Raw genomic sequence first — 27,674 nt, 5'->3', positions numbered from 1 at the left:
TTTTTAGATTTTAGATGTTAATAAACACATGTTATTATTTAAAAAATAATAACAAATTTTATGCAATTATTTACAATACAATAATTTGACCCTCTATAACCACCGAATTGCACCACTGTGCCGCGCCGAGCGTGTGTTCGGGTCGCGCTCGTGTCCTGCTAGATGCGGCCACGGAGGACCTGCTGTTGCTGCTGCTGCTACTGGCGAGCACCCGCCGTGCGACAGGATCAACGGCAACCAGCCAGTCACTAGCACGCTCGGTCTGGTGGCGTACGGTTGCCCCCGTAGGTCTGTTAGCAAAAAGGTCGCTCGGCCGGGTTTCGGTACGAAAACGCTGGCACTCTACACGCGAACAACAAACGCCGTCAAGTGTGCATTTTTCACGAGTGTTTTTCTTTTGTCGGCGTACTTTTCCTTTTTTTGTTTTGTTTCTGTGCATACAAGCGAGTGGGGTTTCTTGTTGCAAGTGCAATAGCTGCACAAGTGTGTAGTTTGCTTTTGTTTAAGTTTTGTTTGTTTGTTTGGTTTTATGTGGTGGCATGAAACAGTGATCGTGGATAAAAAATATACGTAAAGCATAAAAGCACTGTGTGATAAATAATTGAATCATTCAAAAGGAAGAAAAGTGATAAAAACGAGTGACAAAAATACAAAATAAACATCAAAAATAGAAGCAAACTGATGTAAAGGCAAGAAAAGTGATAAAACAGTGAACCAAAACAGATAAAGAAGAAACAAAGCATTAAGACATCGTAACCTGAGTGACAAAAGTGAAGAGTAAGAAAAAAGAAACAAAAACCAATCAGTGCAGTTTCATTTTAAGAAGAAAAAAAAACAAGTGAATGTGAACAGGTTGAGTTTGCAAATGAACAAAGCACAAACTAAAACCGAGCCACCAAACACAAACCCAAAGCAACAAAAACAGTGCAAGTAAACCGCTGGAATACTACTGTACTGCCGCACCCCACAACAGGGAAGCGTGTTAATTGCTCTGTCCAGGCAGGAAGGCATCCTGGGAATGCAGTAGTGAGTGATATCTGTCTTCATCCAAAAGCCAACGCCTATCATCGTCGTTCATCGTCAAGACCGTCGGGTTGTTTCTCCGCCTAGCAGGAATATAACGTCGTCCAGTCGGGGTCGTCCAGCTTGTGCACCTAACAGGTAGGTAAGGAGCATGCCGAGCATTTACAGCCTTTCAGCACCTAATCCTTCACCCCCTAAAGCTCCACACACCCACCCCCCTTCCCCTCTGCACTTCAGCACACCACGGAACACAGATGTGTTATGTCCCTATTTGCCAGCTTCCGGTGGGATGGATTCGTGCACCACGTCACGAACTTTGGCTAATCCTTTGGCGTTTTCGGACCGATGCCGGTGATTAGCGTCATCCCACCCTCCATGGTCCCATGGGAATGCGTTGCACAAGGAGCAGGAGGAGGCTTCCTCTTTGCTCTCCTCCTCTCCCCTCGACGCACTGTCACCCGTTTCGCTACTTAATCCCCTTTTGAACCATAAAAAGAAAATGAGCGTAAAATCATAACCCGCGAGCGCGCTCGCTCGCCCTCCGTCAACAGCCAATGTTGGTGGGGTGAGGTGGGATCTTATCTTATGGTCACACCGAAGGGACGGAGATACGGAGATACGGAGGGTTTAAGTTGTCTTCTTTTTTGTTTGGGGGGGTTTGTTTTTGCTTCGCTGTCCTCCCTCGGAAGCAATCTATGCACACAGAACGGAGAGGACGAAGCAAAACAAAACGAAAAAAAAACAACTACAACATTTCCATCGACCGGAACCTCCATTAGGGAAGCAAAATCCTCAACACACACACCTATCAACCCACCCCCTCCGCTTCATTTCCGACCGGAGGAGGTTTTGCGTGTTTCCCTTTTTTTGTTGGTTGGCCTGTCGCTCGACTCTTTTTTTTTTGTTGAACCTCACGTTTTATTTGATCTACATTTATCCCACTAGGGGAATTGAAAAAAAAACACCCCTTTTGGGTGGGAATATTTTATGTTTTCTCTCCCCTCCTGCCTGGGACTGCTGGACAATGACAACAGTTGTGTGGTGCGATGAAGAAGAAGAAGCAGCAGCAACAAAACAAAAAATCCTCCAAAATCCTCGGGACTAATGAGAGCAATAGAAAGAAGAGAGAGAGAGAAAAAAACACACAGAAAAAGGGTCAACGAGGTTGTAAAACTCACCCCCCCTTCGAATGGGAGGATGCTAAAAATAAAACACTTCATTCAACGAACAGCACAAGAACCGATGGGCACGGAGACCGAATGCGGACCCGAATCGGTTAAACACAATTCTGACGTTCGTTGGGGAAGATTCAATGGAGGGCGCGGTACGAAACGAGGAGCCATTTCGGTTCATCAAACCCCAGCACCAACATGCTTCGCTGCTGCGCAACCTGTCACCTACTAATCCTTTGCCAAATGGCAGGCCCGCGCGGCCAGCATCGACAGGATGTCCGATTCCTTTCCGGCACACCAGCACGGCGGCAGCACTTAAAGCAATCAGTCATCAGGCCGCAAACCACCACCACCACCAACACCATCCTTTTCTCCTTGCGTAAATCCGTCCAATAATCACCTGCTTCCTGCTGCCGTCCGCAAACCGTGCCGCGAGCGCGTTCCATCATCATCATCATCAGCCGTGCCATTTAACGACGTGCGCACGCTTCGGCCTCGCACTGTACCGAAGAGAAATGAGGAAAAGGATGAAGGATGGGGTTTGATTCCGATGCCACCCAACCCAACCCAACCGAACCGAACCCAACACGCTCTCTGGGGCCAATCCCATTCGGAATGGAATAAAATTTACAAGTTCATGGCACGGTTATTTGTCATCCGTTGGAAAGGCGAGTCAGGAAAAGGAAGGGTGCGACAGGATGTTGACGGCTGACCCGTTTGTCTACCAGCGCCCGTTCCCTCTCCTGTCTGCACTATGCGAATGTGTCCTGTGTTCTTCCGGGAAGGACGCACCGACACACACACACACAGACCACTGATTGCTGCCCCGTACCTGGCGTGCTTGGCGTGCAGGCATGTTGCTCCATGCTTCAACAAAACCGAGTCCCCAAAGCCCCCACCCTGGGCTGGCAGATCCTTTCATCCTTTTCGGGTCCCCTTTCGGGTCTGGGTTCGCGCGTGACCTAACGTCAAATTCCACCTGCCCGGTCAACTGTCTCACTTTCCTCTCGACGGGCGCTGCTTGCGTTTTTTTTTGCTATCGTACGTCGAAATCATCAGCAACACCTCCCGTTCACCGTGTGCTGGTTCTGCTCCGATGCCTATCGGAGTGCGCGTTGGCAGCTCGTGCTGCTGTCGTGCTCACGCTCGCTCGCATCGGTTGCGAAAACTCGAGCCAGTACAGTAAGTGACAAGAATGCGTGCGCACCCCAGTTGGGGTGTGGTGACCCCTGCGGGAGATGTTTGTCATTTCCCACCCGTTTGTCGCGCACCGTTTGTCTGCCTAATAGATTAGGGGCTGCGGCTGTGGCTGCTCAATTACCGTATCACTGGTGCAATTTGGAAAATCGGGAGGGTCGGGAATGGTGCAAAATCGGGTTTTGGTCGAAAGCGAACAGTCGCACAAATCGTCGAACGGCCATCGCCAATTGCTTTGATATGGTAATTTTTGGCTTCCGGTCATTAGTTTAGATTTGAATATATGGCTTATGGTGCGGGATGCAGAGAGGGGATTTCATGCGATTTTGACACTCAAATGACGCTGTTAAAAGAATACGTTAGGGAGGATGAGGGTTTTTTTTCTAAATTTTGAAACATTATACCATTCTACCAAAACGTGTAATGAGCCCAATTTTGATGACGAGAAGATCTGCATTTTAAAAGGTTTTTGATTGACAGAACACTGTTTTAAATGCACAAGTGTTCAATTCTATACTCATGTCCGTCTCAAAACGCATTTTTTCGTTCCTAATAGGGTCTGCTAAACCAAATTGATTAAGATAAAATAATCATTTTATCATATTTATTTTACAAACGACTTTCTATAATATATTAGAGGTCTAAATTCCTTTTAGATACACTTTTTGAAGTTAAAAGGATCCATTTAGATCTTCAAAACATTGAAATTGGCAAGTAAAATTGTAATTTCTGTTGCCAATATGTGGATTTTTAACTTCCTGTGTCGTATAATAAACAGTAAGTTTGATTTAAGCTACTTTAATGAAATTAATTTATCTGAAATTTTAATCTTAAAAGAGAATACATTACAATATTTATTTTTGAAAATTGTTTATAGCCAAAAAACTATAATTTTGACATTTTTTTGCACTGTGCTCCACAAAAATACTTTTTTGTAATTTACACTTTAAATAACCTATAATACTTGTATAATTTTTACTCATAATAAAATAATTTAAAATCAACAAATATTTCACGAAGCGCTTACTTTGTCAAGCACTGTACCGTGTGCAAAGCACCGTCTGGTCGTACGCAACCGCCAGACCAGCACCAGGACCCGACACCGAAGCCTGGCAGCAGCAGCAGCAGCAGCAGCGGCAGCCTGTCTGCTTCTGGGTCGGTGAATTCATTTATCTTTCAACTCTCCCCGACCGCTCCAACCAGTCCTTCCCCTCCGGTACAATCGCCCTCCCCATCGCCACATTACGCTGCTTTTGCTCCAACGTTTTCACCCGTCCACAACCACACCGTGATGGCGCACACTGATTGGGCCTATTTTCCGGTCAATGTAGGCGCATTTTCTAACCTCCCTTGGTCCCGGGGCCCGGACGGTTTGCTCCCCCTTCTCAACTCGACTGCGAGCGAGAGAGGGAAAATGGGCAGATCGGAAAGAGATGAGGGAATGCAGGGGAGTCATTAGGGCATTTGGCGTGCGCCAGGATATTCGTGCTGGCTGGCAGAACCCACCCACCGGACCAACCCACCAGCCGATCGAAGCAACAACACACAGAAAAAAAAACTCTCGGGGTGTTTATTTCGTTTCATTTTGCTGTTATTATTTCACATTTTTTGGAGTCGCTGTTTTACCCCCTCTCCACCTATTCGCGAACGGTTAGATTTGTGTTTAGTGATCGGGTTTGGAAGGTTTTTTTTTCGACTCCCTTTCCATGCCGGAATGTGGTATTTATAGATGAAGGTTATGCAAATCGCTAACGCGCGCACGCTCCCGGACAATAGTGTAAAATAAAATATTAACTCGCGCACTGTGTGTGACAGGCTCTTTGCAAGCCGTTGGAGTTTTTGCTGCTGTGAACGTAAAAAAGTAGGTTCTAATAGTACGTGTGGTTTGAATATTTAATATACCAGGATGAAGTGTAGCTATTCAGCAATAATATATTTCTTTATGTTTTGGCAAGCATGATCAATTGCATCACTGCTCGATGAGGTTCAATATTCATTTATCCACGGCATGAATATAGCCGTTCTTTCTGAATAAAAAAAAGCATTAAAAAACATTAGTCGAACAATTTTTCAAAAGCTGGCAACGTCCAACAATATTTTGAAGCTTTGTTATGCTTGTTCTAAGAGCTTATACTATGACATCATTCAATACAAATAGTTCCTGGAGCTTCATATTGATGTATTTCGCTTAGCAACGTGGACTACCAAATGGTACAATCGTTAACTCGCTTATGCGCATAAGGCGTTTTGTAGTTTGATTCCCATTTGAACCATCGTTCCATTCGAAGGGTATAAAAATCAAATTTAAATGACAAAATTAGTCTATTATTAAAAATTCTTACTTTTCGATTAATAATAAAAAATGCACGGCTTGTTATAACATGTTTGTAAAAAGGAATATTTGAAAGTAATTTGTATTATGCTTTTTGAGAAAACTAATATTGCAGCATTGAAAAACAATTGTATTTAATATTTATTTTTTAATATTTATCCTATAATTTTCACTAAAACTATTATCTAAAACATAAGTTGTGCTCTACATACTAATACACAATGAAGCCTTGAGGTGAGAAAAGTATGTAATTATTACAATTGTAAAATGTATTATTATTACAATTGTAAAACTACTCTTAAAAAGGGAAACTTCTGATCGCACTCACAAGACCCCACGCAAGCTTTTGGGCAAACACGCTTTACTCCATATTATTGGCACGACTTTTGCCGAGCGCAGAATTCAATACAATGCCAATTATGGTGCACTTTTCCTTTCCCTTATCTTGCCATTCGATTTGCCGAGCTTACGAAATCTATTTATCTTCAGCTACCACCCACCACCAACACTGACCGCATAAAAACCAAATTCATTTATAATCAGCAAGAAACAGAGAGAGAGAAAGAAGGAGAGAAAAACACACTGAATCGCGGGAAAAGAAAAACCTCCACCGCTCCAACGTTTACCACGATTTACCGTAATGAGAAGTAGAGAGAAAAAAGCAGGCCAAAGAAAAGCGATAGCGGCGGCATCGTTTTTTGGTGCCTTTTTCTTTTGCGGAGGTTTTTTTCCCACCCGGTCGGTCAGGTCCGTCCCAAAGCACAAAGCGGCATCCAAATCAGACCGCAGCATCCAAACAGCAATCGACAGCCAAAAACCGTTCACAGGGGGGCAGGCAGGGCGGCAATAGGGAAGTAAAAGAACTATAAAATACCGAACGATACCGGCTAGCTATCCAGAGGGCGGCAACACCGAAGGCATGGCTCACACCGGGCCCACGGAGAAAAAAGCAACCCCACTCACACACACAACGAGAGAGCAAAAACTTTTGCTAAGGATATTGTTTTCTGCAGCGTAGCAGGCGGGTGAGCGGGTGAGCACAGAAAACAGAACGACCTGGGTGGGGAGGGAAAATGCTAAGAAAAATAACAGCTTATCCTCGTGCCGTCTCCATCGAGGCAGCCTTCGATTTGAACACAACGCGCAGCAACGGCAGCAGCCCTATGCGAAGGATCTGGGCTGGCTTATTCTCCCTTTGCCGTTGGCAGGAGCAGAAGCAAGCAGGTGGGAGAAGTTGCTTCCGTTTCGCTCTAATTTAATTAGAGCCATCGCCGCGCACTCTCCCGCCATCCCGCTGTCGCCGCCTCCGCCGCCGCCGCCGTCGTTGTCCGTACCGGCGCGCGGAAGAAAATGTCCGCAATTTGATTTCCAGCCAGCAGCAAATGCACACTTACACACCGGCAAACACAAACACACAGTCACAAGCAACACCTGTACGGACCTATATGTGTGTGTGTGTATGTGTGTGGCGGAAGAAGTGAACCCTGTCGGATGGAACGGAACAGCAAAGGATGGGTTTGTTTGCCGACTTTTGCGCCGCAAATTGCAATGGCTGGAAGGTTCCGAACCCCTTTTCGGACCCCAGAAAAGTCCTGCCGAGGGAGTTTTTCACCCTTTTGCTGTTTTGTTTTCCCTTTGGTCCCGCTCCCTTTTTCCTTAGCACGGACGCACAGAAAGAATTATCGGCATCCGAGCGGCTCCACCACCTAGATATGTGTGTGTGTGCTGGTGTCCTTTTCGTCCCTTTTTTTTTGTCTGTGTAGTTTAGTTTGTCAACTGTCAGGACACACGCCACGCCGGCTCGTAATTCATTCGCCCGGGCGCCAGCAACCTTACCGGAGGGGGAGTAAGCATAAAAGGATGGGCGGAATAATCCGGAAAAAGGCAAGTGAACGCCCGCGGGAGGTTTCATGGTTTCAAGTTGCCCTAAACCGTACCGTTTCCATCCTTCCCTTTCTCTCTTTTGCTTTCTCTTTGTGGAAGTTGGAAAACAACAAAAAAAAAAGGTGAAACCAACCATCTCCAGCAACAACTTGCTGACGCGCTGCGACTGCCGTTGGAAAACTCTCAAGCGGCACGGCATGGTACGGGGCAGTTTCATCGCCTCTGTGTGTTTTTTTCCGCATTTCCCCGCGTGTGTGCACAGAATAAAGAAAACTCATCCCAACTTGCGCGTCTCGTCTTCCGGGTTTCACCTTTTTTTGCTATCCGCTGGCTCGCGACGGTGTGGGAAATTGGCCACCTTTTCCCCGCCCGTGGTTGCCCTTTTTGAACTCCTGGCGAGCGAGCGAGAATCGACGCTTCCAATCGAGCGTGTGTGTCCCTCCTGCAGCTCGATAATTTTGAGCACAGTAGGCGAGGGCGCCCTGACGACGATGATGATGGTGATGGCGATTGTGATTATGCGGTCGAGCGGCCGGTACCGTTGTTCCTCACTCATCATTGCGCTCTGCCGGTACCGTTTTCACTGGCCAAGCGGTCCTCCCTGCTGCTCGACGACCGGTGGCTTTCAGCTGTCAACTTTTCCGCCCTTCCTCCGCTGCATACCGGCGGCAGCCCCTTTTTTCGGTGAAATGATTTCCCAGAGCCGGAGCGACCTCCTCGTGGGAAGGGCATGATTTTTGGGAATCGTTTGTCTTTCTCTGTTTACCTTCCCCTCAGCGATGACGAAGGGGGAGTTCAAGGAAGGGACGGTGTGTTGTCCAGGCTTTTGGAGCCAACGCTGCGATCGTACCAGCATGCCATGCCTCTGTCTTTCTCTCAGTGCGTGTTGCGCTGTGTGTCACAAATGTGTCGCCCCCAAATGCGCTCCGCTAGGATTGGGATTTTGCCCGGCGTGGGTGGCTGATTTTGGGCCGGGTGACCACCCCCCGGCACAAGTTTGAGGTCGGCACGCGAACACCCTGTATCCCTGTGCCCCAACTCCGTGCCAGCTCGGAGGGTGGCGCACACACACAGCACACATGAAATATGGCGCAACCCACTGGTTCGTCGTCTGCTGTCGTCGGCAACCGCCACCGACAATCAGTGCGCCCTGGCTGTACGTGTGGTGCTGCTTGTTGTACGTGTGCACAAAAATTCAACGACAACGACAGCAACGATGACGATGGTAACTATGAGCGGATGGAAAGGGACAGCAACAGAAAAGAACGGGGAAAAAACACGGGACAAGAGGCGCCCAGTCAGTGCCAAACGTTCCCCGTCTCTAAGTTCCTTCGGTATGGCGGCGTGTCGAGAGTTGGACTCGCACAAACATCCTTCTGCTCGCCCTTCCTCCCTCTGCGCTGCTTCCATCACCACGAAAAACACTCTCCTGTTGTTGCTTATGCCCCCCCCCCATCTCCAACGTCTCCCCCTCAAGTGCGTTTGTCGGTTGAGGATAGTTTTCACTTGGGAACGACACTCGGGCACACTTGATGGCGCCACACGCTGCTACTGCTGTTGCTGCTGCTTGGATTCTCGGTGGGCTTCTCTCCCTCCACTGGAACGGTGGCGCGGCAAATTTGATGCGATGCCCTTGCCCCTCTACCCTCGAAGGAAGTTTTCAAAGCAGTCCTGCCGGTATGGCAGACGAAGGAACTTTAGACGAGTGACTTGGTTTCCGGGGCTCGCTTTGGCACAGCGCACGGCGCGCCTCGTCCCGGGCATCGTTTCGGTCCTTTCGAGCCGTTTCGAGGCATGCCGTTCGAGAGTCGAGGGTTTTTGGCTGCCTTTTAGGGCCTTTGGGTCGGGCAGAAGTCGTTTGTGGTTGGGCCGGCCGGGCACACAGTGGTGGACGCACTTTTCACAACACGGTATTGTTGATTGAAAAAAAGTGTGATAAGGTGAAGCGTGAAAGTTTAAATGAAGATCCATTAGTTGGTGTTTGTTTTTTAATTTTAAATAAGTAAGCGTGTAAATATTATGAAATGTTGATATAATAATTTTACTTAATAATTTTCAATAATGGTACCATCAGTCAGCTAAAATAAAAAGAACCTAGCATTGGGAATTAAATAATGCTAAGTAAATACTAACTAACCGGAAACAATTGTTATGTCAAAGAAGAAGAAGAAGAAGAAGAAGAAGAAGAAGAAGAAGAAGAAGAAGAAGAAGAAGAAGAAGAAGAAGAAGAAGAAAGAAGAAGAGAAGAAGAAGAAGAAGAAGAAGAAGAAGAAGAAGAAGAAGCAGAAGAAGAAAGAAGAAGAAGAAGAAGAAGAAGAAGAAGAAGAAGAAGAAGAAGAAGAAGAAGAAGAAGAAATGCTAACTATATACTTAATACATTAAAGATAACAATCGAACTCAATGCATTTATACTGTAGTTCATAAAACTGAGATTTGATAATAAAAATAATAAATATAACTGATAATAATAAATAACAATAAAATAAGATAAATATGGATAGGAGTTTGTTCGAAGCATCTTACAGGGTTTACCTAGCCAATCGTAAAAGCGATATCGGTCGCCGTAGATGCACATTCGGGTGACGCAATTGAGGTTTGTCATTTCTATTCGGACCTTGTGAAGTTCATTCATATTGGGCATAGTAAACAATGAAATCGGTCAATAAGGATTTTTGGTCGCAAAATTCTTGTTCGCAAAATTCTTGGCAGAAAATCCAGAGTAGGTCGTTCGCTGTAAACTATGCCCAATTCATAATTCACAAGGCTAGAATATAAATGACAGTGCCCAACCGATAGGAACGTCGGCCCAATGAGTATTTACGATCATCGATAACGCTTTTACGATGTCGGATTGGCTACGTAAACCCTGTATATCAAACTTACATAAATATCTACAAATAATGATTCTAGTAAATAAAATCTGAAGCTTTGACATTTATGTTTAAATATTAATATTTTAAAAAATATTTACTATTCATTGAAATTTCCCAAAACGTCTTAAAAAGCCTAAAATATATAAATGATGAAGATTTCTATTCGATACAAAATTTAAGAACATTTGTACAAAAAACCAGGTTATGAGTAAACTATTTTGCTGACATTTTGTTCATGAAGAATTAACAACAATACACGAAGCAAAATCTTCTGCCGAGCTGTCGAGCAACACCTGTCATGCACTGTACGGCCGAGGCAAAGCGAACGCTCCGCAACGGAGCAAAAAGGACCTGCCATTTGCTCGCCGTGGCACCGAAAGCAAGACCCGTGGCACACGCCTGCCTACACCACTATCGTTAACCCCCTCCCACCGGTTACCCCTACCCCAATAACCACCACCGTCCCCCCCATCCAACCCATTTGCTTTTCATCCTTAGCGATGGTTGCGCTTCCGTTGCTATTGCCGTTTTCTGTGGCGGTTGGCTTTGCCGTATCGTCTGGCACTGGTCTCACCACCACCATCTTCGCTTCTCTCTCTCCCTCCCCACCCCACCACCTCACGACAAACGTGCGATGTTTGCGCTCATGCAACCGAACACCCGTCCCTACCCACCCTGCGCCACGTGCTAGCTTTTCCTGCATTCTTTTTTTTGCTCCCTCCTTCCTTCGCTTTTCCGTTCATCACTTCCACACCCCCTTTTTTTCGCCTTTTCTACACCCTCTTGTGGCGGTAGCAGCAGCAGCAGCAGTTGCTGTTGGTGTTGTTGTTGGTGGTGGTGTGCCAACAAGCAGCGTAAGCGTGGCGACCGTTTCTCTTCCGCCCTCCGCCCCCACTTTTATGCTCCGTTCCGTTCGCTGTGTTGTTGTTGCTGTTGTGTGCGGGAAAATCGAGCCCGGTGAGGGGTGGGTGGAGTGTTAGTTTTATAGGATGGTGCGCTAGCGTGCGCGTGTACACCCTCCCCACCCAATCCCCCCCCCCCACCCAAAAACGATTACCAGGAATTTCCCACCCCACCACGGCTGCCGACGACGACGAGGACGAGTGGTGGCACACACACACACAGCACACAGCACAGGGAGCGTCAAGCCACACGGTGTGCTGAATTTAACGAGGGTGAATAACGCGCGCGCGATGTTGAGCCCACCCACACCCAACCCCGCGCCACAAACACTCCCAGGGAGGAAAATTCCCTCGACGCTACGAATTTGCCACAGCAGACGCGGGGCGGGTCGTTGGCGAGGGTTGTGGAAGCGTTTTACTCCAACCGTAACCGTAACCGTGTGTGGGCAAGGAAGGGGAATGGCGCAATTTTGCTTTCCTTTCGTCCTTCCTCTCCCCTTCCTATCGGACCAATTTTTGCGTTTTCCACGTTTTCCCGACCAAATTATCCGCGCTTCCGCAGGCCAACATTATCCTGCCCCGCTTCCTCCCTTATCCTTCTTCCGATCGCTCCGAAAGCGATCAACAATCGCTGCCATCGCTTTTTGCCAGCACTGCCCCCACTCCACCAGCCCCTCACCCACCACCCCACTCACCTAACTGAGTGGGTAGGCATCCGTTAGTGTCGCCCCGCGTTCGTGTGCGGTACGGTTGGCCGATAATCCTCACCAACTCAAACCCACCCACTCCCACCCATCGAGAAACTTTGAGTTCGGTCGGCGGAAGGTGATGATTCAGATAAGTGGCAGTAGCGTGTGGCTCGGCTCGAGCTGGAACGCGTGGCATTGCACACACACACACAGACACACACGAGTCGAGTTCGAGTGCTTTTGTGGAATGTGGGGGTGGTTTAGTGGGTGGAAAAGGGAAGGGAAACTCGCACTCGTCAACGCTTTCTGCTGCTTAATGCCCGGCACGCCAGGGCGCCCCCTACAATAAATGGGGTGAGGAGAGGGAGGAGTGCGGAGTTGGGTGCAGGTTCCGTGGGGACTTTGCCTGCTGATAAGGACATCAAGCGGGCGCACTCGTCTGCCTGTGTGTGTGGGTGTGGGTTTTGACACGGGAAAACGATAAATGGGTGCCGCGCCAACAGTCACGAGAGGAGCGCTAGGGGGACGGGGAAGGTAACCCCGAGGCACATTTGATGGTGGTTTACGTTTCGACCTCCCCTTTCTGCTGTGTGTTTCTGTTCCCTCTCCTTCTTTTCCCCCATTTTTTTTTTTATTTGTCCGTTGACGACACAACTCAACCCTCGACGTCGTCATCGTCGTCCTTTTTGACGTGCACTGTGCGCACGAGACTGTGAGATTGGAGGAAGTGATAGACCGGGGTGGAAGGGTAAAAAATAATAATAATACCGAAACGTCAACCGTAACCGTTTGCTGCGTCCCGGGATCACACCATGCGAACACCCCGAAACCGAACGTTTGTCGAACGTTTTCCTGCCCGCGGAACGGGCGGATGGATGGAAAGGGGGCCACATAAATCCTTCCCATCGGTGACGGTGCTTTGCTCTGGCAGGTGAGGGGGAGGGGGGGGGTAGGAGCCGGGGGTTCGCCTGCTGGTTTAAGCACCTGCTGCCAGCTGACGGAACACACGCGGAGCTAGGAGGAGGGTGGTGGAGGAGTTCCTTTCCGTTGATCGTTTCATGACTTCCGTCCTCGTCGACGTCGTCGGTCGGCTTGCACAGTGGTGGGGTGAGCGCCGGCTGGGTGTTAACTTCTTCTTAGCGAGGCAAAAAGGTGACCGGATTTCCCAGCTCGCAGTCCCATTCGCCCCAGGTTAAGATGATGGATGATGGTTTCGCGGCGCGGGGGACGATGGGGGAAGGTGTTTCGTCGAGCCTTCCAAACACAACGGCTCGGTTCGTTTTGGCCGTTTTTCACGGGGTTTCTTTTTTGTTTCTTCTGTTTGCAACGAAAAGCTTAGCTGGCAGCCGCGGATTAAGCGGTTGTGGTGGTGCGAGCAGGCAGAATTATTTATGCAAGATAAATCCCCGCAAGCGATAAAGCGGCGAGGTGCGTTTCCGCCGTGCCGTGTGCTCGCTTTATCTCTTCTTTTTTTTTTTTTTTTGTTGGCGAAGGGTGCCTCCACCACACTAATGCGGGTTTTGCGGAACGCTAGAAATTGGGAGGATCGAAAATCAGGACCCAGGATCGAGGCTGTCACGATCGAGGTGGTACCAGCCGTTTGATTGGTTGATTAATGCGGTTGTCTCGGAGAAAATTGCCAAAGATCACAGCGCCAATTGGAGCGGTTTTGGAGCTTTGCACGTGGAGTCAACACAGAGCTTGGTTTCCCATTTGCAAGAATCATCGAGGCTCTAGAAGTAAAACAGTGCCGGTACCTTTAATGTCTTACCTAATTGTCAATCAATGATCCCAATGATTTCGGTATGGGTTTGATCCTGTTTCTAAGAGTCTGAAACGGCTCAGTCTCTGTTGTTGTCGGCTAGTCATCGTTCATCATGGCATAGCAAGGTTTCTGTAACGAACTCTACTTCAGTGATCTGGCCTCGAAGATATCAAAAAGCCAGTTTGCTTAAAGGTAAAAATGAAATGATTATTGGATTGATAATGGGTATGAACAACTGTCGAGGCAAAACCAATGTAATCGCTATGCGATAGACAAAACATTGAGAACTAAGCCCAACTCTCTTCTAAAAGTTGTGTCATACGGTTCCACTAGTGTAAAGACATATTCTCCGGAAAAAACGAAATCAAAAGTACTTCATTTGAACTAACTCCAGTGTACGGAGTCAGTCCCCGAAGTCAGTTTGTGAAATATTCATCGGTTTTCATACACATTTGCGGCTGTTTTTATATGTTTAGCTAGTTTTTTTTTTGTACGATGAGCTTCACATTTACCGACTAAAAGGATGTCAATTCTCCATAAAAACTTATTTGTTTAAATGTGTGTGTGTTTTCTATTTTTAGTATCTCCAAGCATAGCATTAAAAAAGGTCAATTTCATGCATGAAAGAGAGTTTTTTTCTGCTCAAGTACCGTCTTGCTTCGAATAACGGACACAAAATTCGTCTTTCGCATGTCACATTGCCTTACTAATTCAAATTAAATCGGCCTCTACATAACTCACTGAACTGAAGTGAACCTTCAAACGTTTCAGAACAAAATTAAGAGTTACAGTAATTTTACTTAAAACACTTAAAAAATTCATAAAAATGCAACACTATTTTGATTCAAATTCCGGCCGGTCTCAAAATTTAGTCTGTAATCTTTACATTCACATTCACACTACACTTTGGTAAAAAACACACTTACACTTTGGTGTCAAAGAACAGTGGTGAACTGACCGACAGAAAGTATTTATTTCTCGGCACAACATGGTCTACTAGGGGTTAGATACGTTTTTAATTGATTCTAGTACATCATGGCCGGTCTCATGGTACAGTCGTCAACTCGTACGACGTAACAACATGCCCTTCATGGGTTCAAGCCCCAAATAGACCGTGCCGCCATACGTAGGACTGACTATCCTGCTATGGGGGGAAATCAATAAGTCACTGAAAGCCAACCCCACAAGTGGGTTGGCAGGCCTTGACCGGCATCGGTTGTTGAGCCAAAGAAGAAGAAGAAGAAGTACATCATGGCAATCATGTAAAGTTAAAAAGCGGCATAGCGAGGAACTGGATATGAAAATATTCAATGAAAAACATGAAAAATTAATATGAAGCTGTACAAAACTTTGAATCATAACGGTATACATTTTTACAGAGAAATGTCAAAACCTTAATGAAAATAAGATTTAAAGAACCTGATAACGCTAGCTTCTTCTTCTTCTTCTTCTTCTTTGATACAATAGCCGTAGTCGGTCAAGGCCTGCCTGTACCACTAGTGGGGTTGGATTGCAGTGACTTATTGTTATCATAGCAGGATAGTCAGTCTCACGTATGGGGGCACGGTGTATTCGGGGCTTGAACCCATGACGGGTATGTTGTTAAGTCGTACGAATTGACGACTGTTCCACGAGACCGGCTTGATAACGCTAACATCCAATATTAAAAGATTAGGATACATTACTACCAAACGGAACAAACTATAAGGAATATTTTGAGATCTTATCAACCACTGTGAAACTGATCAGACACAATTTCCAGTCTTGGGGTAGAACGCATAAAACAAATCTTCGATAGCTTTTTATGGAACGCGTTGTATATGTATTTATATATTGATTTATCGTTCAGTAGTTACGACCCGGCCGTAATGATTACAAATTATAGCTGAAAGCTGACAGGCAATTCTATTTTTTTGTAGTTCAATCCAATATCTCAGGCTAGTGGAGGTTTACTTCCACAAGATAATACCTTATCGCGAGAGAATTCGGTTAAATTGCTAATATTGTTGTACTAATGGGTCGCTGAACTTATCGCAACTAGCATGGTTGGTGTACCAGCATCGTTACATCCATATTTCATGTATTTCCGAGTATTATGAGTCGCAACGCAGACTGTGATATCTGTGCGGATGCAGATCAGTCTATCCGATGTCGTCCCTTGCTTTAATAAATAATTGTTGAAAAGAGACGTGAACGAGATGCGAGCTGCGTAATAAGACTAACTTAATTGTTCGCTGCATAAATTCAGCCAATTCATTAAATGGTATTAACTGGTCTCCTTGAAGTGTACTCAAATCTCAATCAGGCTGAGTTCAATCTAAGCTAAGGACGAACCAATCACTCTGAGACAGCCTATCAGTGACTAACCCATTGCTTGCCCGCTGACCACAATTTTTATACCAAGCAACAAAAGATGAGGATGATAGTCTCAAATATCAGACTCTTCAAATTTTATCTTAAATAACCTCACAAATATCCTTAATAGTTCTAAAAACAGTGACCCCGTGCTCTTGGGAAAAAATCCAGAAAATGATTTTAATATCCTTTTCGGCGTAATGTTTATTTAATGTTTGATGCATTTACTTATAATCTGGACATGGATGCATTGAAAAATAAATGAAACAATTGCAAACATAAATTTTACTCTAAAAAAACAATCCTTGCATAGAATTCACTGAAAAGCTGCGAATTTTTAAAAGTAGTCCCGCGGTTAATCCACTTGAGTCCTAGCCTCATCTCTCAATTTCCACTTGTTCGTACATTCCCTTCAAAAAACCCCGCAAACCGCACTACATGTTTACTTATTGGTAAATTATTTTCGATTAGTCTCACTCTCACTCTAACTCCCCTTCGAAACGATGCGGCCGACTCCCGCACCAAACACCACGCGACCGTCCGGCTCCTTTCCTCTCGCTGTAGTTAAATTAATCAGCGAGAGACGACGACGACGACGACGACGACGCGTCTCCTCGTAGAGCCCTCGTTTAACCTACACCCTCCTCCCGCACACCGCACACACCCCAGGTCCCAGAATTCAACCCATCGCGTCCCATAAAATTCCACGCCCATCCCTACCCCCCCCCCCCCTTCGCTTCCGCATCCGCAAAACGGAAACTTAGTTTTCCAGTAATTGCCCAACCGCTTTGCGTCCTCCACCTTCATCACCACCACCACGATCACCGACAACGATTACCGTTTTGTGGTCTCGGGGGAAAGCGTGCCGAGGGTGGGTGGCCTTTGCCGTTCCGCGAACTGTAATATACACTGTGTAAAAACCTTCCCTACAATGTGGGAATGTGTTGGAGAAGGAGAGACACACCGAGAGAGTGTGAGTGAGAGAGAAACGAAGGGCATGAAAAAACAACATCATTCCCACCCGAGACCGACCGAAAGCTTCACCATCCTTCCTTCCACCTCGAACTGGGCGGGGCTGGAAGTTGGAAAATTAAATTTATCACCAACGACGCAGAAAGGGAAGCACGAACCGGAGTTGACCGGTGCAGGAAGGGCGGGCGAGTCCGCCAAGCGAGTTTGGTCCGCACGGGTGTGCTCTGTCCTTCTCTGGTGACATCGCAACCGGCGGATGATAAATTGTCCCAAGCGAATGGGGCCGAGCGGGTGGGAGGGTAGGAGGATTTTGCACCCAGCCCAGCAGGTCAGATGTGTGGGCGACTGTTTCGAATAAACTTTAATGTGACTGTCGCTCGAAAGTTGCTCTGATGAGACAGACACCCAGTGTGGGGCCAGTGCGATCGGAGGCCGGTGGAAGGGCCGTGGTTTGATGCAGGTCAGCGTGGCTCGGCCTAAAACCCTCCCACCCGCCCCCGTTTGCCAACGGGAGAGCGGAGAAGACGGTTGGTTAATTAGATGGGATAATTTATAGGACCTTCGGCACCCGCACAGGGAGCCACGTGCCTGCAAAAGTCGCTGCCGCTGTCGGGGATTGCGCTGAGGATGAGACTCATATTTTGCTCCGCCACACGTCAGTGGGCGAGGGGAAGTGTTGCCGGCCGGCATGTCAACCCGTGCCGGGCTGTACCGGCTAATCCTAGCAGGCACAAGCAGAGGTACAAGAGCACTCTCCCCCTCCCCGACAATCCAAGTCACGTCGAGCGATCTATGTGCAAATTATCACTGGAATTGAGCCTTTAACTGTTTAATTACAACATGGATTAGGAATTTGCTTTGCCGGCAGGGCCGTTCGGTCGTATTCGGAGCAGTGCTGTTGAGGGGCATTGGAATTAACAGCTAACGACGGCCCTTTCTCGCTTGAACACAGGATTGATGATTTATCAAATCTTAAGTTCAAGGTTAAATGGGTGGTTTAAAAAAAAAGATGATTTCAATCATATTCGTTGGATGGTTTGATGCTTTGAAGACACTAACTGAGCATTGAACGTGTATCGTAATTCATTGCGATGCCACGCACTTTTAAAACTATGCAACTATACTTTTAAGGCTCACATGCTGTTAATGAAGCTTTTTTGGTGGTCCTGTTTTAATAAATTTGTTATTAAACGTCTTTAATTGTTGCGGATATTTCATATTGTTTGATGTTTTATAAATCGTGACGGCCAATTTCACTTTTTCAGACATGACTGGCACGGTTTATCAATAGTTTGTACTACATCGAAGAAGGAAACTCAAGAAAAAAAGAGAAGGGATGAGAAGAAAGTGGAAATGAAAAATAAAGAGAAAATAAAATGATAGGAAAAGTAAGAATAAAAAGAGGAAAAAAGGATTAAAAAAACAGAAAAGGAAAAAAGAAAAAAGGAGTATAAAAAGTATAAAAAAATCAAAAGAAAAAAACAAACTGAAAAATTAAAACCAAAATTTAAAAAAAATTAAGACAAAGCCAAACTCGATCCAAAAAAACAAGAATAAAAGGGTGGCGAAGAAAAATGAGATTGGAAATTTTATGTACTGAAGACGCTCTGTAATCACTCACTCTTTCTAAACTCTGAAAACATCTGTGAATGAACGTTTTAGACATCCCCTTCACTTTGAGTCACTTTAATCCTGAAAATCTCTTATTTCTGCAACCCTCTAGTGTTTCAATTCGTTTGTAAAACATGTTGGGCTCTTCTTGCTTCTTCAAGCACTCGTTTCTTCCACCCTTTTAATGTGAAGAATTCCCTCTCTAATCCAAACAATCAAGTCCAAGGTGTAGATTAGAGGAAATTGACTGTAACTCTGAACACAAAATATGATTTTGATGTGAATATGTTCGAGATAAGTTACATTTTCCAGCAGCGAAAGCGAAAGCGTAAGCGAAAATGGAATTTGTGATCAATGATTGTTGGCAATTAATATTTTAATTGTACAAAATGATGCTTAATATATATATATATATATATATATATATATATATATATATATATATATATATATATATATATATATATATATATATATATATATATATATTGCATTAAATAAATGGCTAATGAACGGTCTAACCTTTTCTAAATTGATAGTTATGTTTTTTGTATAAAGTAGCGGAACTTGGGGCAAGTGTGCCACCTTAAGCATTTCAAGTCATAACTCACTAAAACGTGTTTTTCAAAAGTAAATTTAAATCTCATAACCATTTTACATCTATTTCCTCACTTATAAATGAGTTTCGCTTGAAAAAAGTGGAAACAAAACAGTTTTTGAAGCGTTTTAAAAAGGGTCCAAAAAGACGTTGTTTTTTGGGCTATGGGGCAAGAGTGCCACTCGTATGGGGCAAGACGGCCACCTGGTTAAAATAACCGTATTTTTTAGATAATTGGAAATTATTACGTTTGTACCACTAGTGTATGTATTCCTACATGTATTTAGTCACCAATGAACCCTTTTTTACCACCAACTGTACCACAATATGGTTTGTTACTGTTCTGTTTTTCTGGCGTGGAATCCGCTCACAATAGCGCACCATTCCGCAGCACGCTACAACAATGTTTACATTTTTGACAGCTCGTGCCTATGAAAGATAGTGGCACACTTGCCCCAAATATAGATGGCTCTTTTGCCCCAAAAGTTGTAACTTTTTTGAAATGGAATTTTTCAGTGACAAAAAGAAAGTTTTTTTCAACTAACCCCACAAAAAATTTCACGTTTTCTCAGCTATACGGTGGTGTAAATATTTTCTCGGTTGATTGTTCGCATGATTTTTGAGAGCTTATTTGGTTGGATTAAAAGATTATAATATTCTGCTCAATTTTGAAACTCAATATAAATCAGTTTAAAACAATGGGAAATATCGATTGGTCTATATGAAATTAGGCTCAGAATACCTAGTCATTGGAAAGCAACAAACTGTATACACAATTGATCATTAATCTAAAGTTTTTAAGGAAAAATGCTTGGTGGCACTCTTGCCCCGTATGGCACACTTGCCCCAAATTCCGCTACATTCAATCGTTGTTGCATTTGCACGAATTTGCTTAAAAATGGTAATGTAACGTGTAAAAAACCAAACAATAATAAAATTCATTTTCAAACGATTAACAGCATCTCTCCCCTTTAACACCATTCAGTATCCACCTTTCGGGTCGCTCACACATTTCACTGTAATCAACACCTTGTTTTTTTTTTTTTGTTCCGCCTGCAAGTGAATCCAAGAGTGCGGTGGGACAAGACTACTTGACGACAGGCTGACGATGCGTACAATTAACGTACGCGTGTGTGCGAAGGGTATGTGTCTGCCAACCAGACGGTGTAAACGAAAAGTCCCACTGCAAAAAAAACAACAACATAAAAACGAGCAACAACACACGTTTCCGAGATTAGCTCCCCATACACTCCCCGTACGACGAAAGGATGCGGGATTTTTATTTTTGGGTAAGAAAAAAAACCGTTGAAAAAAGGGAAAACCACTCAAAAGCATCCAAGAGGAAATTGTGTGCCAATTGTGTGTCTCTTCACCGGTCTAATGTGGCCTTTCCGGGACATGGTTCGGTTCTTTTCCTGCTTTGTATGGAGGTACAATAGGTGCAACCGCATACAAAAAAACCGACCTGCACGGAAAAGTGTCTCCGAGCGGTGGAGCAAACCCGGTACAGTGTCGCTTGCTAGAGAATGAGTCACCGTTTCCATGGCGGTGGGCAGACTGTGGGAAAGACTTATCACGTACACCACGACACAGGATGATGTAGGATCGCGTGCTTCACGGCAATGGGTCTGTAGATCGTGTGTGGAGGACGGTGGATCGGCGTCCGCGTTTGTCCAAAGTGCTGCCAAGTTGATTAAAAATAGAGTTACAAATATACTAGAAATTTACCTATTAAAAATCATATTTATTTTCAGCAGAGGTTCAAAATAATTAAAATTTTCAGCTGTAATTATACTGAACTTACAGTAAATTCAAGAAAAATATTTTAAAGTAAAAAAACACAAAAGAAATCATTCAATTATGTCTGGTTGAATTTAAAGAAAACAAATTGCTTTAACTGTGCCTGTCTGGCTGTTTCCTCCTTCTCAGCAAAGTTTCCCTTACCTATAGCGCGACCGAACAAAGCCAACCAAGGAACAAGGCAACACAACACACTGACTGCAATTGCCAGCAAAACTAAGCCGACCAAGTGCGCGAATCCCCTTTGTGCCGGGGCGTGTGCTTGCTGTTCGTCTCGCACTTTGAAAAGGCCACGGTCTGGCGCGCTTCGATAGATGGCCCGTGAGCAACACTCCCGTCGTCCCGGTGGTGGATGAGCAATTTTTCCCCACTTTCCAGGTGTGTGGGCTTGACTCGGAGAGTCTGCAGGAATGTTGCACTTTGTGTGCGAACGTACTGCACCACAGATGGGGTAAGAAAGAAAGCGAAAACATAAAACACACCCTTTGCATGAGAGTGTGGAAAATCACGCATTTTCGCATGAACGCCTCCTCCTAGTGGGGCACCTAAAGGTGCAGTCATTCCCGAACGAATTTTGCGCCATGAATTTGCGTGCGTGTATGGCACACCGTGCTCGCAGAGAGCCCGCATCTCGCATGCCACATTCCCACGGGATGCTGACCTGCCGTCGTCGTCGTGCTCGTTGGGTCAGCCAGCTACGTCAGCTATGCAGGTATGCACGTTTGTACGTTTTGCGTAGGAATTTACGTTGCAATGCGCTGCGGCTTCTTCTGGCTGGGATGGTTTGAATACACACAAAACCTCCGCGTCCCACACACCGTCGCCGTTTGCGTGACGCCGGTGCCGGTGCAAGTTGCAACCGTGTGAAAGGCTAATTAACCGATGTTTTGCCGGGTCTAAAGTACTGTGCACGGTTAAACGGTGCAAATGTTGGTTTTACTTTGGCAAATGAAGAAGACTGCATGTATGTAAACAGCGTGTAAGCGTGTTGCTTTTGGTTCGCAACCTCGATGGAGACGCTTAGCCGCTTGTAAAAATAAATCATTTGAATATACTTTTTATTTATTTTTTAAGAAGCAAATACTAGTTAGTTGAAATATTTTTTTCCAATTTCTACTTTCTTTAATCATTTCATTTAAAAACACGTGTTTTCCATCATCACGTCACAACACGTGGAACACGAGCAGAGCGGGAATATTCGACCGCAGCGCCTCTCGTGGTCGGTTTTGTAAGCTATATTTGTACAGCGGTACACAAAGAAACCGTTGCGCTACGTGCCGCAGTGAGTGTTAACGTTGGCATTAAAAAAAAGACTTTTTCCGGCTGGCGGTAGAAAAAAAACTATGTGAGATCTTTTCTTTTCATTAAAATACTTTGTAAGGTTATTCGTTAAACTTACTAGCAAAAATAAATAATCGACCTTGAGAGCTGTCTGTTGTCAGTTATCCGGAATTTTCGCCATGGCGGACGAAGGCAAGCGTGCAGGCATGTTTTTAGGACCTACTTCATTTTTTATCTATTCCTCCTAACTTTTCGCGACAAAATTGTTCGTGTAGTGTTTTTGAATCATGTTGGCCGTTCATTGATCGCACACGCTTCTACTAAACGAAGTTGCTTCAATTTTTGGGCCTTCACGACGAGAGTTCTATAGATAGAGATGTCAAATTTTGTCTAATTACCCGTAGAATACTATTATTGAAAGTGCAATTAACGTTTCCCTAAGTGCATGAACTATTTTGTATACTTCTAACCAATGTAGCTGTACAAATGCTGATTTTAAAAGCTCTTGATATGAAAATTGTTCTTAATAAATTAATTATTTCAAATGAAACATTTAATGATAAGGTATTAAACGATCAACCATTCACTTAAACATCTTCCACATTGGAAACCCAAGTCATCCCTCCTCTTTTCGACAATTTTAATAACCCAGCTAACCAATATTACATTTTAACGGTCTCAACACTTGCTTCTATTTCCAGCTCTCCTGCCCATTGTCACCCTGACCCAGTCGGTCAGATTACCTCCCCCGTCTGTCGCTCAACACTGTCTAACCCGTGTGACGCTCAGTGGTACAGCAGCAAAGGAAAAACAAACCACACCCGGCATGCCAGTCGACACGTAGTGCGCGGCCGGAGTTATTTGAGTTTTTATTTATTTCCACGCCATCGCGAGCAACCGTAAAATGACTGCAAAGAAGGATAAGGACTACAAGAATCATAAACACGGCAGTGGTAAGTGTTTCCCTTGCATTCCCGCTTCCTGCCCGCCCGTTTCTTATCATCCTTCTGTTCCACCAGAGTTAAGCGCAACAGCAATCTCGTCCAAGCTCGACAGTCACCTAGCCAGCCAAACCGGCACCACCGCACCGGGTCTGATACACGCGGCGCAGGATCCACTGAAACGCACCAACAAACCACTGATGGAGAAGCGACGACGGGCACGCATCAACCAGAGCCTGGCCATCCTGAAGGCCCTCATCCTCGAGTCGACGGTCAAGAGCAAGTCGGGCGATGGGCAGACGAAACACTCCAAGCTCGAGAAGGCGGACATCCTGGAGCTCACCGTGCGGCACTTCCAGCGCCACCGCAATCTCGACAGTCCGGGCATCGATAAGTACCGGGCAGGGTATACGGACTGTGCGAGGGAAGTGGCACGGTATTTGGCCACGCCGGAACCACCACCACTGCCGAGCGTACCGACGCTGACGGACGCTGGATCGAAGGCACGGTTGCTGCGCCATCTGGACAACTGTATTGCGGAGATCGATACGGAGATTTGTCCGAAGACGGTGGCGACGGGTGCGAATGGATTGCCACCGGTTGCCGCTTCGCCAGGTGTGGGACAGGACGGCAAGATGCTGGTGGATGGAGTTGGGGCGGGTGGAGCGGCCATGTACGATGGGCTGAAAAAACCCAAAGACTTGATGGTGGAGTACGGTGGTGCGGGTGGTGTCGTACCGCAGGACACGAACCCGCTGGACTTTAGCAAGACGAACCGGGAAATTGGACGCTCCCCTTACTCGTACCGTGGATCACCGACCGATCTTGCACTGCTGGGGCCGAAGTCAACGTCATTGGTAAGTTTTTGAACATTTTTGAATATATTTTTAAAATTCTTGTTGATGTTATAAATTCTGGGTGTGTGCAATGTTTCGCTTTATATCTAAGTTCCCAAGTGTTCCCAAAGTCTTGGGGCCACGCCGAACCTCAAAGTGATCTTGAATCCAACTCGGTGCTGGATTCCTACCAGTCCTGGAACTGATCATTGATCTATTTTGGTCCCATATCATACCTGGAACTGGTTCTGAATCCGTACTGATCCCTGACCACTGAAACCTATACTGAATCCCTACTGTTTCTAGAGCTGATTCTGACTGTATTCTTGTCCTAAAATATGTCTTTATAATAATTCTTTTGGCACAACAACCGTTATCGGTCAAGATCTGCCTGTATCCGTTAGTGAAGTGAGCTTGGCTTTCAGTAACTTATTATTACCATAGCAGGATAGTCAGTCCTACGTATGGGGGCACTGACTATCGGGGCTTGAGCCCATGACGGGCATGTTGTTAAGTCGTACGAGTTGACGACTGTACCACCAGATCGGTCCCCTGGAACTGATACTGAGTCTATACGAATCCAGGATCAAATCTCAAGGACTGATTCTGAACCAATATAGATTTTGACACTGATCATGAACCCATGACGGTACTAGAATTAATCGTGAAACCATACTGATCATACAACTGACCTCAAATCCATATCGGTGCTTGAACTGATCCTTAATCCATACCGTTTCCACCCCATACAAGCTCTGGAACTGATCCTAGCCCAAAACGGGTCTAGAAACTACTCTTAAACCTAAATTGATCCTGGAATTTAGGAACGGATACATAACCCATACCGGTCCTGAAACTACTCCTGAACCTCAATTTATCGTGGAACTGATATCCAATCCCTAACAGTTCTGGAACGTTTATTGTTCCTGGAACTGATCTTGAACCCGTACCAATCTAGGAATGTATACATAACCCATGATGATGTTGGAACAGATCCTTAATACATATGGATCTTGGAATTGATTCAGAACTCATACCGTTACGAGAACTCATGCAGAACTTGGAACAAATACTGAATCCATAGAGATCCTGAAACTAATCTTGAACCTTGAATTTCTGGAATAGATCCCAACTCAAACTGACCCTGAAACTGATCTTCAACCTCTGAAACTGCTTCAAAACCTAAACTGATTCTGGAACTGATACAAAATCCCTGACAGTCATGCAACTTGTGAAATTCCCATACCATTCTGTTCCAGGATTCAATTAATTTCAAGCATTAATCCTAAACCCATTCCAACCCTAAAATATATCCCAAACCCGCACAGATCCTAGGCTGCTACCTATATATATATATCAGTCCTAAAATAACCTATGTTTATTCCGTTCCAAAAATTTCACTTGGATTGGTCTCATGGTACGGATCGCGAACTTGTCCCTAGTTCAGGAATTTATATAGTATCTACTTCGATTCAGCCACCGATTCCGCTATCATAATGGTCTGTCATCATTACCGGCCGGCAGATCCAATTATATAGCCTTTATATTTATTTTAACATATCTCCAACCTTCTCCTTCTTGCAGCTTCATCAAGACGAAAACAACAATCGAGGTACGAGCGGTGGCACAATCGGTGTGCACAGCGCCAAGCCAACCGGGCACCATCACCCGCAGGCCACGGTTTCGGTTGCCAATCTGGAGGACATGATCCACGGCAGCGAGATCGCAACAACATCTGCCGCTGCCAGCAGTCATTCCGCGGCCGCACTTAACAAAATGATGCTCGGCCATCATCAGCAGCACGGCAAGCTGTCGATCGAGATGGCAAGCCTGAAGAACTGTCGGATCGATCCGAGTGCGATCAAGCACGAACCGGGCACGGCGGCTGCACTGCTTGCCAACGGATACTCTACCGCATCATCAGCCGTCTCTTCCCCGACTCCTTCACCAGCCGGAGGGATTCTAGAGTCGGATAAGGACGTTTCAAATGTAAGACCGCTGCCTATTCCTGCCATTTGATCGTAATTTCATGAAGCATTTCGTTTTCTCCTCGCCAGCACTCGGAGCACAGTGCCGTGGTACCACAGCCGGTTCCCGCCGGCTATCCACCCCAGAGCCAAGTAGCGCTGCTCCTTCCCGACCACTACATCCAACTAGCGACGGCCCTCGGGCTCGGCAGCACGCCGCCCATGCTCGATCACCACTCAGCGGCGGCCGCTGCAGCAGCCGCCGCCGCAGCCGCTTCCCTCTCCAGCACCGACTTCGAAACGCTGATCGAGCAGAACCGGCGACAGGCGGCCGTGCTGGCACACGAAAAGATGACCGCCGAAATGCTGGGCAGCCTGCACGCCCTGCCCGACAACGTGGACGAAGGCTACTGGGAGCTGTACAAGAAGTCGCTCGGCATACCGGACTCGATCAGCAAGCTCAGCCTCACCGATGTGCGCGCGCTGATGGCGAAAGGGATGCCGCCGAAGGTCGAGTGTGGACCGTCGTCGTCCTCGGTCACGCCAGTCCCAACCGTGCCACCCGTCACCAAGATGGAGATCGATGATCAGCAGCAGCAGCAACCGCATCATCATCACCATCACCAGCAACACCACCACCAGCAGCAACATCATGCGGTGCATCATACGGCCGGTTCGGTCAAAAGTGAACCACCGTCCAGCGGTTCACCGGGGCTGACGAGCGAACCGGACGTAGCGGACGGCCGGGCCAGCGCCAATGGCAGCCGAAGCCCGCACAGCGTCAAGAAGGAAACGTCCTCGGACGGTGATGTACCGATGCCGGCCGCCCGGCCGGATCCGTCGCACACGCCGTATCTGGAGGAGCGGCGCAGCTTAAGCCCACGATCGGTCGAGGATCGAAGATCGCCGACGAGCAGCAATGCGAGCGGCGGTAGCAGCGAACGGTGCAACAGCACGAGCACGGTGGACGGGCTGCATGCACCCACGTGGCGTCCGTGGTAGGATGTGTAGATTGCTGTGGCCCAACGAGCTGAATGCACTGTGTAAATAGTTCCCCTTTCAAATGTGCAATACTACAATTAAACTCCGCTAGTAGATGTGGATGTAGTTGTCTGTCTCCGTGTGCGTGTGTGTGTGTGTGCATGGCTTTGAGGGTTTTAGGTTTTAATCGTTGAACAGGATTTGCCTATGCAAGTAAGTAAGGACACAGTCATCTCGCGCACTAGGCGGGAGAGAGAAAGATCTCAAGAACAAAAGTAAAGACACCTGTGTTAATCGTTCAATGTGTTGAAGGGCATTCCAGTAGTTTTAGTGCGGAAGGGTATAGAATCAAACCAAAGCGTGTGTTAGGGCTGTACTGTAGAACCTTCTCTTCTATAAGCTTTACGTGTGTTTCAAGCATCTCAAGCAAAAAGGAAAAAAACAACAACAACCAAAACCGGTACTTAGACATAGTTCTGTGGCAAAAGTGCGTCA

General features: G+C 46.1%; 1 protein-coding gene across 1 annotated transcript; it reads left to right on the top strand.

Annotated features, from left to right (window-relative positions):
• The first annotated feature begins 226 nt into the window (after nucleotides 1-226).
• Nucleotides 227-27,613, top strand: LOC121596530. Its single transcript, XM_041921568.1, has 5 exons — nucleotides 227-1,161; nucleotides 23,156-23,407; nucleotides 23,474-24,252; nucleotides 25,816-26,220; nucleotides 26,289-27,613. The coding sequence occupies exons 2-5, from the start codon at nucleotides 23,359-23,361 to the stop codon at nucleotides 27,198-27,200; spliced, it is 2,145 nt and encodes a 714-aa protein (XP_041777502.1). The 5' UTR covers nucleotides 227-1,161; nucleotides 23,156-23,358; the 3' UTR covers nucleotides 27,201-27,613.
• Nucleotides 27,614-27,674: the final 61 nt, after the last annotated feature.

The sequence above is a fragment of the Anopheles merus genome, chromosome 3R, assembly GCF_017562075.2.
Source record: "Anopheles merus strain MAF chromosome 3R, AmerM5.1, whole genome shotgun sequence".
NCBI classification, from domain to species: domain Eukaryota; kingdom Metazoa; phylum Arthropoda; class Insecta; order Diptera; family Culicidae; genus Anopheles; species Anopheles merus.
Note: the sequence above shows the minus strand (reverse complement) of the source record. Positions and strands in the feature narration are given on the sequence as shown.

Bases quoted from the DNA above. Each gene is read 5' to 3' on its own strand.
- LOC121596530 (XM_041921568.1), top strand. From the start codon at position 23,359: ATGACTGCAAAGAAGGATAAGGACTACAAGAATCATAAACACGGCAGT. The intron at 23,408-23,473 runs GTAAGTGTTTCC...CTGTTCCACCAG, and splicing joins GAATCATAAACACGGCAGTG to AGTTAAGCGCAACAGCAATC. The intron at 24,253-25,815 runs GTAAGTTTTTGA...TCCTTCTTGCAG, and splicing joins GGCCGAAGTCAACGTCATTG to CTTCATCAAGACGAAAACAA.